This window comes from Lupinus angustifolius, chromosome LG08, assembly GCF_001865875.1.
Source record: "Lupinus angustifolius cultivar Tanjil chromosome LG08, LupAngTanjil_v1.0, whole genome shotgun sequence".
Classification (NCBI taxonomy): Eukaryota; Viridiplantae; Streptophyta; class Magnoliopsida; order Fabales; family Fabaceae; genus Lupinus; species Lupinus angustifolius.
Window position 1 is genome coordinate 335,482 of NC_032016.1, and position 16,578 is coordinate 352,059.

General features: G+C 31.4%; 2 protein-coding genes across 4 annotated transcripts; one reads left to right on the plus strand and one right to left on the minus strand.

The window, feature by feature from the left end:
• LOC109354923 (dolichyl-phosphate beta-glucosyltransferase) lies at nt 1,649-7,940 on the plus strand. 3 transcript variants are annotated; one of them, XM_019597745.1, is made up of 11 exons: nt 1,649-1,774; nt 2,388-2,542; nt 2,635-2,683; nt 3,000-3,106; nt 3,616-3,661; nt 4,464-4,598; nt 4,721-4,810; nt 4,920-5,051; nt 5,142-5,225; nt 5,469-5,533; nt 7,439-7,940. In XM_019597745.1, exons 2-11 carry the CDS (start codon nt 2,442-2,444, stop codon nt 7,629-7,631), a joined length of 1,002 nt encoding a protein of 333 aa, XP_019453290.1. In that variant the 5' UTR covers nt 1,649-1,774; nt 2,388-2,441; the 3' UTR covers nt 7,632-7,940. The 3 variants fall into 3 exon arrangements, with proteins under 3 accessions (XP_019453290.1, XP_019453289.1, XP_019453291.1); XM_019597744.1 differs by having other exon boundaries at nt 1,651-1,777; nt 2,391-2,542; XM_019597746.1 differs by having other exon boundaries at nt 1,656-1,765; nt 2,393-2,542.
• On the minus strand, nt 9,681-12,461 carry LOC109354213 (actin-97-like). The gene is made up of 4 exons (XM_019596552.1): nt 12,402-12,461; nt 11,508-11,883; nt 10,007-10,635; nt 9,681-9,746 (listed from the first exon to the last, which is right to left on the minus strand). The coding sequence occupies exons 1-4, from the start codon at nt 12,459-12,461 to the stop codon at nt 9,681-9,683; spliced, it is 1,131 nt and encodes a 376-aa protein (XP_019452097.1).

Genomic DNA, 16,578 nt, shown 5'->3' on the forward strand with positions numbered 1-16,578 from the left:
ATAATTAATATTGAGAAGACTTTATAAAAAAAATAGATATACATTATATTTAACTGGGTCTATGATCGGGTTCGAGTTCAAAGATCTCAGTCGACATTTAGGATTGAGTTAGCTTCGGAACTAGGTCCGAGTTCAAAAAATGACTCAACCAACATATAGAGTCGGGTAAGGGACAATCGTCTACCCGAGCCAACTCAGCCCATGCTCACCCCAATTGGGTAAGCTTAATAATAAAAGTGATTTTTCATAAACATTTTACTCAAAAATTATTAAAATCATTAAAAAACATATTTAATTACAAATCTTGGTATTAACGAGACATATATCATGATATATGTACTCACTTTATAAATTATTATTTTGAATTTTATAGTGGGTACTTTTACGAGTATCCATAATTAATATACTTTGTTATATTTTTTTTTGGTTTCCACATATATCCTTACACGGGAGACAATTCTATCCGAGCTGGAAACATTCACAAGTATGTGAGGCTAACTCTCTCAGCGAGTATTTTTCATCACAAGACTTGAATCTGAAACTTTGCTTAAAGAGAATTAAACATATACGACTTGAACCAACATTTGGTATAGTTTGTTACATTTGTTATCCCTAAGCTCAACCCTATTCATCTTTCCATTTATTTGTCTCAAAAAACAACTCACTAATGGATTTGAATATATATATATCATGATATATGTACTTACTCTATAAATTATTATTGTGAATTATATAGTGGGTACTTTTACGAGTATTTATAAGTAAGAGAATAACGTATCTTCTCCTATCAGGAGATAACTTATCTTCTCTAGCTAGTAAAAATGTGACATGTGTGCTATTTTGTTTATTTTTAAAAATATTTTTATAGAAAATGATGAAACATGACACATGTCATGATTTCACTGGTAAAAAAAGAATAACTTATCTCCTTATATTAGGATATACTCCATTCACTTATAAGTAATATACTTTGTTATATTTGTTATCCTTAAGCTCAACCCTATTCATCTTTCCATTTATTTATCTCCAAGAAAACAACTTGCAAATGAATTTGAAAATACAATAGCCTCTTTACCTTTTTCTATTTTACTTGTCTTTCAAGTACATAGCCTATTGTTGTTTAAATGTACCATCTTTGAATGAAATAGATCATAACTGATAGATAGTAAAATAATTTTTTACACTATTAATATATCATCTATCATTTATGTGTTAATTATCATTGAATCTTAACTAAAATAATGTATACAATAACATGTGCATAATATACTAACAACATAAAATACTCTTATATTGTTCAGTCTTTTTATTCATTTAGTTATTTTTCCTTTTCCTAATCTCCATGCAATAACCATTAATGTATTGATGATCTAGTGGTGTAAGGACCTACTAGATTTCAGGATGATCAAAATGTCAATGAGAGAGGCAACTGCGAACTCCAAAAAAGTTACTTATAAAAAAATGTTAGAGAATATACTTGATGATACAAAAAAAACCTCCAAAGGGTGATTTATATATCCATCTTTTAAAATTTTTTATTTAATTTTATAAAACATTTCTCATAAGATTATATGGATTTGAAAATAAAAATAAAAAATAAACCAGGTTAAGTAAAAAAAATAAAACCAAAAAAAAAATTAAGGGTGTATTTGGCAGTGGAGTAAGTTGAAAGATTGTGTAATCAAAATCTGAATCTGAGTTTGTTTTCCGTTTTATCGGTGCCTCTCACCCACACCACCGGCGGCGCCACCACCCACTCTGCCACGTACCACCAATCTACTTTCTCTCTTCTAAACTATTTCGATTCTTTCATCGGTCTTGTTCTTGTTGTTGTTTATATATAATATCAGTGTTGTATGATATGATTGTTTTCATTCTGAATACTATAATTTTATTTTCATTTCTTATGTCGTATTGAAATATGATTATGTGTTTATGTGTGATTTAGGACCTGTTTGTTTAGGTTTTTTTTCCTATAAAAAAGTGATTTATTTGATAAAAAATCACTTCTTATAAGTACAGTCGAACTGAATTGTTTACCAACAAGGTGTTGGTCTAGTGGTATAAGGTTCCGCTAGATTCCTAGGATGAACAAAATGTTAAAATTTCGATTCCTGGTAACGACACTTGTTGGGTGGGGGACCCACGCACTCTGCAAGGATTAGTTCCTTACCCTTACCCAAAAGAGGTGAGGGGATACCGTTAGTAGTACAAAAAAAGAGTGAATTGTTTTGAATTTTGGATTTAGTCAATGCCGTTTTGGTGTTTTGAAAATGTTTATGTTGAATTGTTTTTCATTTTTATCTTCTTCAGTGATTCAATTCCTATGTATTACTGTGAACAATGTATAGAGTTTCTATCCTTTTCTTATCTGTGTGCTGCTTCATAATAGGGGAAGCATATTAGGAATAGCTGCAGCATCTTAATCAGTGCCTAAACAAATGGAGTATATATGTCTTCTTGCTACCTTCTTTGTGATTGTAGTCTTAGGATTTGTCTCTGTAATCTTCTTCGAAGCATATAGAAGAAGAAACAACCATGAGTATGTCGTCATTCTTACTCATTTATGGATTAGAAGAATGTTATGGGTTCTCGCAGTGTTAATTTGTGTATTTCAATTTTGATTTTGAAAAGGCATGTTGCAGTTCCGGCCATTTTTGAGGATCCTAATTCGTTGAAACAGGTACGTTTTTTTCATTTTGCCTTGTGTTAGTGATTCTGTAGGCAAGTAAGAGTTTGTGAGAAATCATGATTTTGTTACGGCGTTATGTAAGAAATATAATTTAGAAGACATCGTCATATTCATGTAGCCAGCCCACCTAGTGGGAGGAGTCTTTGATTGTTGTTGTTGTAATCGTTGTCATATTCTGTAAGAAATCTATTGATCAAGATAAGTCTGGAATATTAATTAATTGACTTGATCCTATTTTCGATTTCTATAGCCCCTTTAAAATGGTTTTGCATTGGTTTTGAGTGATTTTAAGCACTTGCTTATATAGGTTCCTTGCCCACACGTTGTTGATCCAGCAGCAAAGTATATTTCTTTAATAATTCCTGCATTCAATGAGGAGCATAGGCTTCCTGGAGCTCTTGATGAAACAATGAAGTAAGTCAAAGCAAATCTTTTTTACCAAAATTGATGCTTTTTGTGGTTAATATCAATTAAAGGATTTGGCTTTGATTACAACTTTGAGTTAGTGTACTTTGATCTTTCCGTTTTATATTGTATTCATATCATAAACTGCGATCAGTCTATTTGACTGCTATTTTTCTTAGTTTTATATTCTGTGTCTGCATGATGCGTATTGGTTAGTTGTAAGGTGGTTTATATACATTGAGGATTCCACATGGTATGTTAACATGTTTAAACTCTCCTTCCCAAGTAAAAAGGAAAAAAACAATCATAGCAAGCATTCCAACAGAAGAAAAAAATCCACACTTCTATGGAATAGAAACGTTCTGTTTTATGCACTTTCTAGTGATGCCATTTGTTTAAATGGTTTAAACCTTAATATAATAGTGGTGCAACTGGCTACTTAACAGTTGCTCTTGTGAAGTAGTGCAGCATTTATTCTTTATGGTTGTTCATAATGTTTTTTATGCCTTATTTTGTAGTTATCTTCAACAACGAGCCTCAAAGGATCCTTCATTTTCATATGAGGTACTTTTAGCTCCTTTTATTCAACTCCTTATTGCTTTTATCTTTATAACAATAATTTAAATCCATCCCCTCTGTATTTTATTTTAGATTTTAGATTCTAGCATATTATCACGAGAACATTAATATAGATTTAGAGTATATAGAAAATTCTATCGTAATCTATTTAGATCAATGATGCAATAGAATAATCTCTGGTTCTCTCTCCTCTTTCCCTTTTTGTATTTGAGTTTGACAAAATTATTTGACTTTCTCCTTGAATGGCTTAATGGCTTCCTTTTCTAATGGTGTCTGACGACACTGAAAAAGAGCAGACTGAAGCAATCGAGTCTACAATCCACATGATTCTTCGTGGATGAAAACTTTATCTGTGTACTACTTTCATGTTGCATCTTATTTCTTGTTGAGTCCTTTTATTTCTCTCTTATACCTTTTTGTTTTATGTCAGTGCACCTATGTCTTATTCTTAGTTTTTTATGATTCACATGGGTACTTGAGGTTTGAATCGACAATTGTAATGATCTAATTCTTTTGGACTATTTTCGAGAACTCAAATAAGTTACATTGTACCGGATCAATAATTACTTCATAAATGAAAGATCGCTTAAATTTTGCTGTTTTATAATGTTTAAAGTTTCATTCCAGTCATGAACTTTACTAATATTAAGTGAAAGTACTTGCTAAATCTACTCAAAGTATTTTGTTTTTATTTTGGTCTCCTTGCCGGACCTACTTTCTTCCAAATGCACTAAATGCCTTTTGTGGATCCACCTATATGTTCTCTTACGAAAGGATGCTCTAGCAGGTCGTAATTATTGATGACGGAAGTGCTGATGGGACTAAAAAAGTAGCTTTTGAATTTGTAAAGAAATACACTGTAGACAAGGTAAGGGTTATCCTTCTTGGAAGAAATCATGGCAAGGGAGAAGCAATCAGAAAAGTGAGTGTAATTTTAACTCTAAACTTTTGCTGTCTACTCCTTATATTGAATGGTTGTGTCAGACAATGCTTGTTGATAATTAATTAGGGCTTTCTTCTTTCCTTGAAAGCATTGTATTACAGGGAATGCTGCATTCACGTGGTGAACTACTACTTATGCTTGATGCTGATGGAGCCACTAAGATCACTGACCTAGAAAAGCTTGAAAACCAGGTTAAATGAGTGATATGTTGTGTCATTCTCAATAGATCTTATTATCAAATGTTCATTTAAATTTTTGGGGCCAAATGTTGAAAGGCATTGTCCAACGTTCTGCTTCCAGATTCATGCTGTTGCCAAAAAGGAATTTAACAGTAGAGATTCAAGTGCTAGTGATCCTAGCTTTAGAATATCTGATATCCCTATTGCTGTATTTGGTTCAAGAGCTCATCTAGAGGAGAAGGCTTTGGCTTCAGTAAGTGGCTTTTCCCCCCTCATTTTCTGTTTAATTGTTGCCATATTTGTGTAGATCATCTTGGTTAAATTAATTAGTTAACATTTACAGAGGAAGTGGTACCGCAATATTTTGATGAAGGGGTTCCATCTTGTGGTTCTTTTGGCTGCTGGTCCTGGAATTCGTGATACACAGGTGACTCTCTAAATTTATTCTTTGCCGTGCTTTCTGATCTGTTACTCATGGCTGACACATGTCTTATGTGTACTTAGTGACAGAAGTTTTATCTGTTGTGATTAGTTTTGTCATGAGCGCTATTGCCTTTAGTATGATATCCGTCTTCTCAATGCCTATCAGCTTCTCCAATACTCTTGCTTGTGCATGTAGCTTTGATGTTGGTTTATGTTCTATCTGATATTGATTTTTCTGTTTGCATAGTGTGGTTTCAAGATGTTTACGAGGGCTGCAGCAAGGAAGCTCTTTTCAAATGTCCGCCTGAAAAGGTAATTGCTCTTAGAGCTCATTAGAATGAAGTGATTTCCTAAATTTTGAATGGGAATTACTTCAGAATTCAAAAAAATTGGAAACCTGATTTTTTACTTGTATTTATCAGCGAGTTGTTGGTGTATAATCTTTACCTTTTTGTTATTCTTTTCTGATGCTAGTTGTCTCAGTTGATAGAATATGTTATAATTATGTCATTAGATTAGATTAGTCTATTGTCCTGTCTATAATGTTACTGTATGTAGCTAGGTTTTGACAGGGGATAAATGTTTTTTGCAATCCTTTGAATCATACAAAGAAATGTCATAACATAATTCCTTGGCTTCATCTATATGTAGGGGTTAGACCATAAGAATTTGACTAGAACTAATCATTATTATAAAAAAGAATTTATATTTTTTATCCAAGAAAGAAAGAGCAATTCTTGACTTGTGGCAAAAAAAATTACGACTGTTATTATCTTTGAATGTCATTATTGAAATATTCACAATCAAAAGTGCTTCACATTGAACATTCACTGCATTGCAAGGCATTTATCAAGTAGAATTATATGTTCTTGCTGGTCCTGGTAAATGACTAGATAACATAGACATGTCTCTTTGTATTTTACCCTCTTTCTCTTTCTGCAACTGATGATACCCTTTCCACCAAAAAATGAAGAACAATAGGAAAAAAGGCAATCTACACCATTCCCTCTGATTTCCCCTTCGTGTTATTTATTCAACAAGTTCTAACTCTGGATTTTAACCTGTTATATATTTTATTCTAATGTTATTAGCTTCATAGGTCTATTGACCAGGCCCATCTAATTCTCAATTTGTCTTCCTTCCCATAAGTAGATACCCAAAAAATCAAGTTCAGCTATCATGAATTTGAAATTATTTTAACTAAATTGACTTCAACATCTGCACTTTCTCTAATAGTATTACTTTGCTGCCATCATTTTTCCTAAAATTGTTGCACATTTCTTGCAAAGCCTGTTATGAAAATCTAGTCGACTGAGCTTCTCATAGGATAGAGCAGGCAGTGTGGTCTCCCATTTCTCTGTAGTTTACCTGCTCAAATGTTAAAATATGGAGGGTCTGAAAGGAAAATGATTTGATCTTACTCTTTGAAAGGAAGTGATTATTTTGTCTTTCCTTTTTGAAAATACATATTTGGTCCTATAATAGACTATTACAACTGCATTTTATATAGACTCACAGGAAAACTTTAGAATCAACTTGCATGAACTAGAAAAGGCCATAATACATGACACTTTAATTTGAGGAAATAATGTCTAATTAGTGGAAACCCTTATTTCATTGATTTAGTGTCCAGTTCTATGGATGTACTGCCTTGTGTCATGGAAGATAGTCCATGGATCATAAATCTAAAAGTTATATATCCTCCAATTCCTAGAGGAAATGGAAGGTCAAGAAAAACCATATGTGAAATGGTGAATAATGATTTAGATATTAATCATTTGTCACCGGACATGATTTATGATCAGAACATTATAATGTCGTTCAATCAATGTAGCTGACCCCATCTAGTGAGCTTAAGGGTCGGTTGTTGTTGTTGTTGTTTATATATCCTTCAATATAAATGTCCTATTTTGCTTCTTCCATTACTAAATTTTAAACTATTGAGGAAGCATGACCTGAGAAGTAATGTCATGTTATCCACATTTAATCATAGTGAAGATCAAGTAACTTCTAAAGATAAAAAGGCATACATTTCATGCTGGGGATTCTGAATAATATGTATTTTAGTGGTCCGAAAGATGATATGATATTTAATTTAGGGTAGTTTTGTTCAATCAAGCTTTTCTTCTTATTTGTAACCATTGTTATTCTGTCTCTGGCCACATGTATAGTGAAAACTTGATACTTATCTGTAATAGCCTTTGTCATTCTCTTCAGGTGGTGCTTTGATGTTGAATTAGTGTTTCTTTGCAAATGTTTTCGGATCCCAATTTTCGAGATTTCCGTCAATTGGTCCGAGATTCCAGGATCCAAGGTCAATCTTCTGAGTATACCTAACATGCTTTGGGAGCTTGTGCTCATGTCTGTGGGGTACAGAACTGGTATGTGGAGAATTTCCAATTCTACCTGATCTTCCATGATCAATTATAACCATGAATAGTAGCTGCATTTTCCTATCAAAAGAGCCTTCTAATCTGGAACCCTAGATTATTCTACCATGCAAGGTTTTGAAGGACAGTAATGAAGTATTTAAAATTTGTAGGACTAACCTTAACCTTCAGTGTTTTACCATTTAGGTTTTGGGGTCATGGAGGCCTCATTTTTTAATACCATTTGAACAATTAATACTGTTACTGTTTGAAGAGTAAAGCTTCTTGTCACACTACTCTATAGTTGTTTTCTTATGCAATCAAAATGTTCTATAGCTAAATTTTCATTCCTTTGATGTTTGTGAAATACATTATTCAACACTGGTGAATAGTTAATGCTTTTTGCAAATCACACCTACATGTAAATGATGTGTCTGTTTGTAAATTTTGTTGTTGCTAATGGTGGGTTAGTAAACTGTGACCAAAAGAACAAGAACCTGCAACCTTTTTTTCCAGGTTCGAATTGTAGGTTGAATTTTACAATGGTCTAGGGGTGGAACAGTACCTGGCCACGGTACTGTCCCAGATTCATTTCTCGGCTGATGTAACTTAAATATGATTTATGATAAAACATTATGTCGTCGTTCAATTCATGTTATCCACTTGGACAATTAATGGTGCACCAATATAAAGCCACTGACAAGGTGGATGCCGGTAGAACATAATTGAGAGGTTCATGTTGGCTAGTAATATGAACCAAAGATGGACACAACACAAGTGACCAAAAAGATTAGTAAGCTTGTCAAAACATGATAGAGCTCTTACACAAATGAAACATCCAAAATATATTTCTCTTTCACCTGAATACAATGGCAAAAAATGACCAATAACCACATAAAAGCACTTAAGATGATTCAAATAACACTTGATAGGGGAGAGTAGCAATGAAAGAACATTTGCAATGTTCAAAATGCACTGCATTTTAGTCTAAACATATCGGGCAAGTTAAGGATATTTTCACAGAAACATAACCTATTGATTGAAAAACATAACTCTTTAGTAAAAGGCTTGATCAATCATGAAGCAACCCTAGAAACTCATAAGTTTGATGGCAAGTCCAATCACAACTATACCATAAAATTGGGGGCAATAATTCCAACCCACATGTCTTAATGCATTGGGTCGGCCATGTGTTGCCCAAGATAGACCTTAGGCCAAGACTGACCCAACAAGGTCCAAGATCCGCTCTAAACGGTAACTTACAAGGAAAGATACCCCTAGATGACATCTGAGAGCCACCATACGCTAAGACATGTGATACCAGTAATTAAAATTTGATAAGAATAGATATTCATGATTCACAGGTGAACCAACCGATCTAATTACGTTCAAAATCCTTAATCATATCATTTGACAAAAGAAAAGCCTTGGATTAAAATAAATTTGTCATTGGCCAAGAAAAAACACTTACAATATTCAAAATGCACTCCATTTTAGTTGGCAAGTTAAGGATATATGCATAGAAGCATAACATACTAATCGAAAAAACATAACCCGTTAGGGGCGACTATTCCAACCCATGTCTTAAGGCATTATAATGGGTCGACCATGTGTTGCCCAAAAGGTCAAAGAACCAACCGATATGTGAAGACTAAAATTTGAAAGGCCGAAGACAAATCTCAGATTCAGACTAACTTTACAAGGTCCAAGATCCGATCTAAATGATAACTTACAAGGGAAGAAATCCTAAACAATATCTAAGAGCAATCATGCGCTAAGAAATGTGACATTAATGATTAAAATTTGATAAGAATAGACATTAATGATTCACAAGTGAACCAACTGATCTAATTACGTTCAAAATCCTTAGTCATACCATTTGAGGAAAGAAAAGCATTAGATTAAAAGGAATTTGTCATTGACTAGGAAAAAGCACTTCAACTTTCAGTTGGGAAAGAGCTACAAGATATACAATATCTTGTGAAATAACTTTACAATTGCCTCTACTTGCAAAAAATAAAGCTTGTAATCGAATAACATGAACATATACTAGTCTTTTCCCCCTCAATAACACTCCTTTTTCTCACAGTTCAGAAGCACTTTCTATGCACAATTGATGGGCCAGACTCATCATACTCCCCCTTTGCAATCCACATCTACATTCAAAAAGAGTACTTTGTCCCATTAGCAATCATATATACAATCGTGGGCCGCAACGCAACTGCATCGAATGGCATTTAGACAGCAATGGCAGTATTGAATTCAAAAATAGCTTTTTAATTACAAAATAATTCATACTGCAACAGCCGCGATCTACATCACAATGATCGCAATAATAATAACCACAGTTGCGATCGCAACCACAATTTAAAACATTGATCATATATACAAAGAAAAATGAAATAACTTAACATACTTGTTGGAAGGTGCTTAGGGATGTCAAGATTGAACCACCAATCCAAACACTATATTTTCTCTCAGGTGGTGCTACCACCTTGATCTTCATGCTGCATGGTGCTAATGAACTAATCTCTTTACTCATTCTATCAGCAATTCCATGGAACATGGTTGATCCACCTGAAAGAACAATGTTACCATAAAGCTCTTTCTTCAGATCAAAATCGTTTTCACCAACATCACACTTCATTATGGAGTTGTATATTATTTCATGAATGCCTTGTGCTTCCATTCCAATCATTGAAGGTTGGAACAAAACTTCTGAACATCTGAAACGTTCATTACCAATAGTAATGACATTTCCATCAGGTAATTCATAAGTCTTTTCAATTGAGGTGTTGTTCTTGGATGCTTCTAGTTCTTGTTCATAGTCTAGGGCAACATAACCTAGTTTTTCCTTCATATCTCTCACAATTTCATGTTCAGCTGAAGTGGTAAAAGAATACCCACGATCATTCAGAATTTTCATGAAGTAATCGTTAAGATCATGACCTGCTAGATCAAGACGAAGGATAGCATGTGGGAGAGAATAACCTTCGTATACAGGGACAGTGTTGCTAACACCATCGCCAGAATCTAACACAATACCTATGCAAAGAGAAAAGAAATGAAGAAAATTGAGACGTGTGAATTATCTTACATTTTGTAACTTTGAAATATGTCAAATATAAAGTTCACACAACGTGGTTATTGCTTATTCCCAATTAGGATTGACAGGATCGACCTTTAAACCCGAACCCTACCATAGACTCATGATTAAATGTAATGTATACTCATTTTAGATAAAATTTTCTCAATATTATTTATTATTATGAATATGTAATTTGACATATAAAATAATTTAGGTATATATATTATTAATCATGTATATATGATAAAAAATTAGAGAATCAATAATACTTTCAACAAAAAATGTGACATTGCTCAATATACATTTGAATAGAGACACATACAAATATGATAGTGAGTGACCATCAGATAGATTTGGACAAATCATGTTTGGTCCCTACGTAATCCTAAATATTGACCCGGTATAATCTTTCAACCCAAACACGATTCTAGACCCGATAAGAGCCTAGTACTAGGTGAGTGAATAGGGCAAGTCTTACTCACCCCTACCCAATATAGTAACATGCTAAGTGAAACCAAATCAAAAGGATAATTTTATTTTGGTTGCCATGTTTATAGAAAAGGGCACATAAAATATAAAAGATTTGTAGATACTTAGTGTTATTTTTCAATACCAAGTTATGGTCCATTTGCAAGTTAAGTTTTATAGGAGAGAACGAAGGAAAATTGAAGACTTTACAGTCATCTCACAAGTGTATTTAATGACTCAAAAACCCTTCATTTCCCTCCAACATCCAAATCGTAAACAAACCCTAATAAACTTAAACCCTAATAACCTTAGCAAAGATAAATTGAATCTAGAATATGAACTTGATTAAACAATTTCTTACCAGTCATACGTCCACTTGCATATAATGAAAGAACAGCTTGAATAGCTACATACATAGCTGGGACATTAAACTTCTCAAACATGATTTGAGTCATCTTTTCACGATTAGCCTTAGGGTTAAGAGGAGCCTCAGTTAGAAGAATTGGGTGTTCTTCTGGGTTCACATGAAGTTCATTTTTGAATGTATGATGCCAAATCTTTTCCATATCAACCCAATTGTTAACAACTCCATGCTTAATGGGATATGTAAGAGTATAATTACCCCTCTTAGATTGTGCTTCATCACCAACATATACATTGTTCAAATTTTTGTTTTTTGAACGACCTACAATGTTGGGAAACACAGCACGTGGGGCATCATCTCCACCAAATCCACACTGAAATGATAATGTCAAATTAATTGTTTGAAACATAGTCATCTGATTCGTGGTTCTCTTTTATATAGTACGTGGTACGTTATCATGTCAAATACTGGTCGTTTCTATTGTTGTTTCTTTTATGTTTGAATCAACTTTTATTCACCATAAGAGAAATATCTACTGATAATTTTTTTTCTTTGTTGTAGATTCATGTGAATGAGGTGTGTACATTAGCAATTACTAAAAGAGAATCGATTTATGGTTCTCTACCAAAATAAGATAATTGTACTATTTCAATGGTTTCAAATTCATATAATATATCAATAATGTGTTGGTCTAATGGTATAAGACCCCACTATATTTCTAGAAAGATCAAAAAGTTAACGATTCGATTCTTGTGAATGACGCTTGTTGGGAGAGTTACACACCAAAAAATGATTAGTTCTTATCGAAAGGTGAGAGAATAAACTATAATTAAAGCAATATCAAGAACAATGTTAATAGTTAATAGAAAATAAGGAAAATTCATTGAGTACCTTCATCATTCCAGTTCCATTGTCGAAAACAAGAGGCTGAATATCATCATTGTCTACCATCTTCTTTAATCTGTTGGATAAATCATAAAAACTCACTACAAAGGGAACACAAGATTCTAAACCTTTTCTCTTCAACACACTTCTAAATTCTCAACACAATCACGAATCAAAGAATGCACAGAGTTGAAAGGTGGTGGTTTCAGAACATGTAATGATTATATATATATACAGAGGAGAAATCCCTTTACATTCAAGTAAAGTTACACTAATTATATTATATACAATATCATTAGTTCATTTTCTTAAATCCAACAAACTAAATTGGTGAAATATAAAAATTACTTAAGATTTTTCTTTTTCGCTCTCATCATTTATTTCACTCACTCATTTGGTCCGTTGGATTTAATAAAATGAACAACTAAAATTGAATGTAACTTGTATAACTCAACTTGTATAAACTGCTTCCTTTATATTTATATTTATATATATATATATATATATATATATATATTTTGAACAATTAGGAAGTGAAAAATGTGTATTTTTTAAGTGGGAGACTTTCCTATGTTCACATCTTCACATGATCAGATGTTATATTTCAAAAATTAATACAATATTTTAAAGTCAACTACCAATATTGTATTAGGTCATTGATGTGATACAATATTTTATGAGGTGAATTCATTTTATATATCACATCTCATAATGTATTATTAGTTATTATATTGTTTTATTATAATAATTATAATATTTTTTTAATATTGAAAATCACTCAAATATCATCACATATTATGGGTTAAAATTAATAAATGAAGTGATCATGATGTCAAACTATGTTGTATAACACTCAGAATAGATTGCATGACACAATAACAAAACAAAATTGAAAATTATCTAAACACATTAACATAAGTGTATGTTAGATATAGATTATATTATTAGTTTATGAACTATAACATTAAAAGTTGTTATATAATAAAATATTTATGTTTACGTATCTTAGCTGAAAAATAAATATAAAATAACTTATTTTGTTTGTGTAAGGTAAAAATATTATTTTTTATAGACTCAAATTACAATGAAGAGTATGAAGTTATTTGTTTATGTTATTATTATTTTGGTTTTTCTTATACTATTTTGGTTTTAAGGACTAAAGTTGATATTGACTCTTTTTATTATTTATTATCATATATATTTGTACTAATTTTTTTTTACTTTTAATATCTCACAACAAAGGCTACAAAATATTTAAGTAAAATAAAATATAAAAAGCAATAACAATATTTAAAAACAACATGACATACAAATAAATAAAAGTTACTAAATTAAACTAAAATTAGACAACCATAAAATAAATGATACACAAATGATAAAATAAACAATCTAAGGAGAAGTAAATCCAAAATAGAAGAAAGTGCTATTGAAATTGAATGGGTGAAATTAGAAGTATAATTGGTTGAAAAAATAAGCAACAAAAAAACAACTCTTCATAAAAGAGAGGTCTCACTTTTATGATTGTAGTGATGAAAGACGACAACATAGTCACATAATTCGAAACCATCCCATAGAACCACGAACTTTATCGCGTATTCCAATTCACAATATGTTTGTGAATTTGGTCGTTGTGATTCATGACTTGGTTCGCGGAAAAAAAAAACCCAAGTATTGGATAGTGATGTGCTTACTTGGATAAATCAAGGTATTTTTTAGTTCTATGGGCTCAATCTAAATAATGTTACCTCTTTAAAAAAATTGAATTGTTTTTTTTTTAAATTTAAATAGACTTATTTATTAAGTCATCCCTAATGAAAGTGATACACTTAATCAGAAAATAATCAAATTATTAAATAATATTAGATCATAATTACTCAAGTTAAATATGAAATTAAATTAAAGAAACTTAAAATAAAATATTTTAAAATATATTATTAATTAATAATTAATTATAATAATATAAGTATACAAAATATTTCAAACATATCAATTAAGAAAATTTCTAAATGTACTAATATTTTGTTGGAATAATATACTACATACTACATATTCATACAAAAAAACATGTATCAAGTTACTATTAGCAATGAGATTGGGAATGAGAGTGAAAGAAACAAATGAAGTTGGGGCAGAGTGAAGAAGAAATTTGTTTTTTTTTTTTAAATTTTAATAAAATTATTTTATTAAAATAAATATTTGCAATTAACTTGATCCTTTAAAGTGAACAAAAGGATATTTTTATCCTAGTTTTTTTAGTATGTAGAGCTAAGATGATTCTTCATAAGGAAGAGGAAGATTCATATTAGCAAACCTATGATATTTATTTCTACAAAAAAAAAACAAAAAACCTATGATATCTATAATAAAAACATTGATATAAAAAGTTATTAAAGTCATGGATTAAGAAGTAAAAAAGTCTACTTGAAAAATGATAATAATAATTGAAAAGTACCAGATATTTTTTCAAAAGTGTGAACCCAATTAACCCAACAACATTTATCGAAAAATTAACCTAAAACAATGTAAGTATTCTCCTTGTTTAAACTAAGCTATCAAGATCTAGTCGTATAAGGTTTCATTCAATCTTTAATTATTGTAAAAGGCAAAATAATCACTAATATCCTATTCATAAAAACAACATATATTGATATTAATAGAGATAATACATATCTTAAAAGTAATTAATTCATTATCCGAAAAATAGTGTTAATTGAAAAACATTAAATTTGAAACTAATAATGGTATCCATAACTACGCCCATGGTTTAGCCAAGTGGGGTGAGCTGTTAGCCATGTGCATCTATGCAAATTACATGAGGCACAAAACTAAACCTTGAATTAAGTCCACGATACTTTTTTTCGTACTTCCAACAATATGTTTTCACCTTTTGAGTAAAGAACTAATCCATTTCGGGATACGTAAGTGTACCTCCTAACAAGTATCGCTCACATGAATAAATCATTGATATTTTGATTATCTTGGGATCTAACGAGACCTTACACCATTAAACTAACACATTTTCAGAAGATATGCATAATTTCGTAATTAAATAACAATGTTCACACACATATATATAAATAAAGACCTTATTAGAACACGCTAAGAAAGGGTCTTGATATAAGTCGTTGCTATAACATGTAAAAAATCTTTATTTTTTTTGTGAACCTCAACATGTGAGAATAAGCGTATAATTGCTTGATATCTTTCATATGAAACACACATCTAAAGTAATTATTTGATTATATTTTATTAAAATAAATTTCTTTATAAAATACATATTATAACACCTTATTTTACATATAGTTTTCATATTTTTATCTTTCTTTCCCCGTTTCTTAGCCATCATGGAGTTTTATGATTTTGCACTCCTATGTTACTAGATTGAGCAAATCATAAGAAATCCAACGAAACCATGAAGGCATGAACCATTGCATAATATGAACTTGCATGTTTTTTTGTTGGGTTTATTCAAGTGTGAAGTCCCACATTGGATATGCAGAGAGAAGTAAAAGAGTTTATAAGAAGGAAAGGCTCATGGAACTAATGCCTTAAGATTTTGGTTCAAAACGTGGTGTCTCACTTGTGACTCTTCAGTCTTCACATACCCATGTAACATGGTATCAGAGCCGATGGTTCGGACCGGCCTTAAATATGGGACTTCACACTTGAATAAACCCAACATTTTTTTTTACCTTTCTTGATTTAGCTTTGATTGACATACCACCAATTCTTTTCAATTGATTTTTTTTTTGTAATATTAGATATAGAGAGAAAGCAATAAGTAAGACAATAAATGAAGGGCTTGAAGCGATAAGAAATATTATTAGGACAATTTGGATAGTCGTCAAACTCAGGAAGACACTAAACTCGAAAAGTTTCATCGAACCATCAACATTAGCCAAGGTAGGTGCTACAACTACTTCCCACTCAAAAGGCTAACAAATAACATTGTAATACTCCTACTATATAGTAGGAGTATGATAAGTACTTATACTTATGTGACTTGACCAATACATCTTATTATAGATCCTAAAGTATGTCAATATGATTTTGAATAATAAGTTGACTATTCATAGTTATTATATTAATTGATCGATAATTAACGTATTACCTTGAATAGTAGTCAAATATAGCAAAATGAAACGGTCAAAAACTTAATAATCAAATAATAACAAATAGAATT

What these genes read in the sequence shown, in the direction of transcription:
- LOC109354923 (XM_019597745.1), top strand. Translation starts at nt 2,442, where the DNA reads ATGGAGTATATATGTCTTCTTGCTACCTTCTTTGTGATTGTAGTCTTA. An exon ending in AGGAGAAGGCTTTGGCTTCA is followed by an intron (nt 5,052 to 5,141) that starts GTAAGTGGCTTT and finishes TAACATTTACAG; the next exon opens with AGGAAGTGGTACCGCAATAT. An exon ending in CTGGAATTCGTGATACACAG is followed by an intron (nt 5,226 to 5,468) that starts GTGACTCTCTAA and finishes CTGTTTGCATAG; the next exon opens with TGTGGTTTCAAGATGTTTAC.
- LOC109354213 (XM_019596552.1), bottom strand. Translation starts at nt 12,461, where the DNA reads ATGGTAGACAATGATGATATTCAGCCTCTTGTTTTCGACAATGGAACT. An exon ending in ATGGAACTGGAATGATGAAG is followed by an intron (nt 11,884 to 12,401) that starts GTACTCAATGAA and finishes TTATCATTTCAG; the next exon opens with TGTGGATTTGGTGGAGATGA. An exon ending in TGCAAGTGGACGTATGACTG is followed by an intron (nt 10,636 to 11,507) that starts GTAAGAAATTGT and finishes CTCTTTGCATAG; the next exon opens with GTATTGTGTTAGATTCTGGC.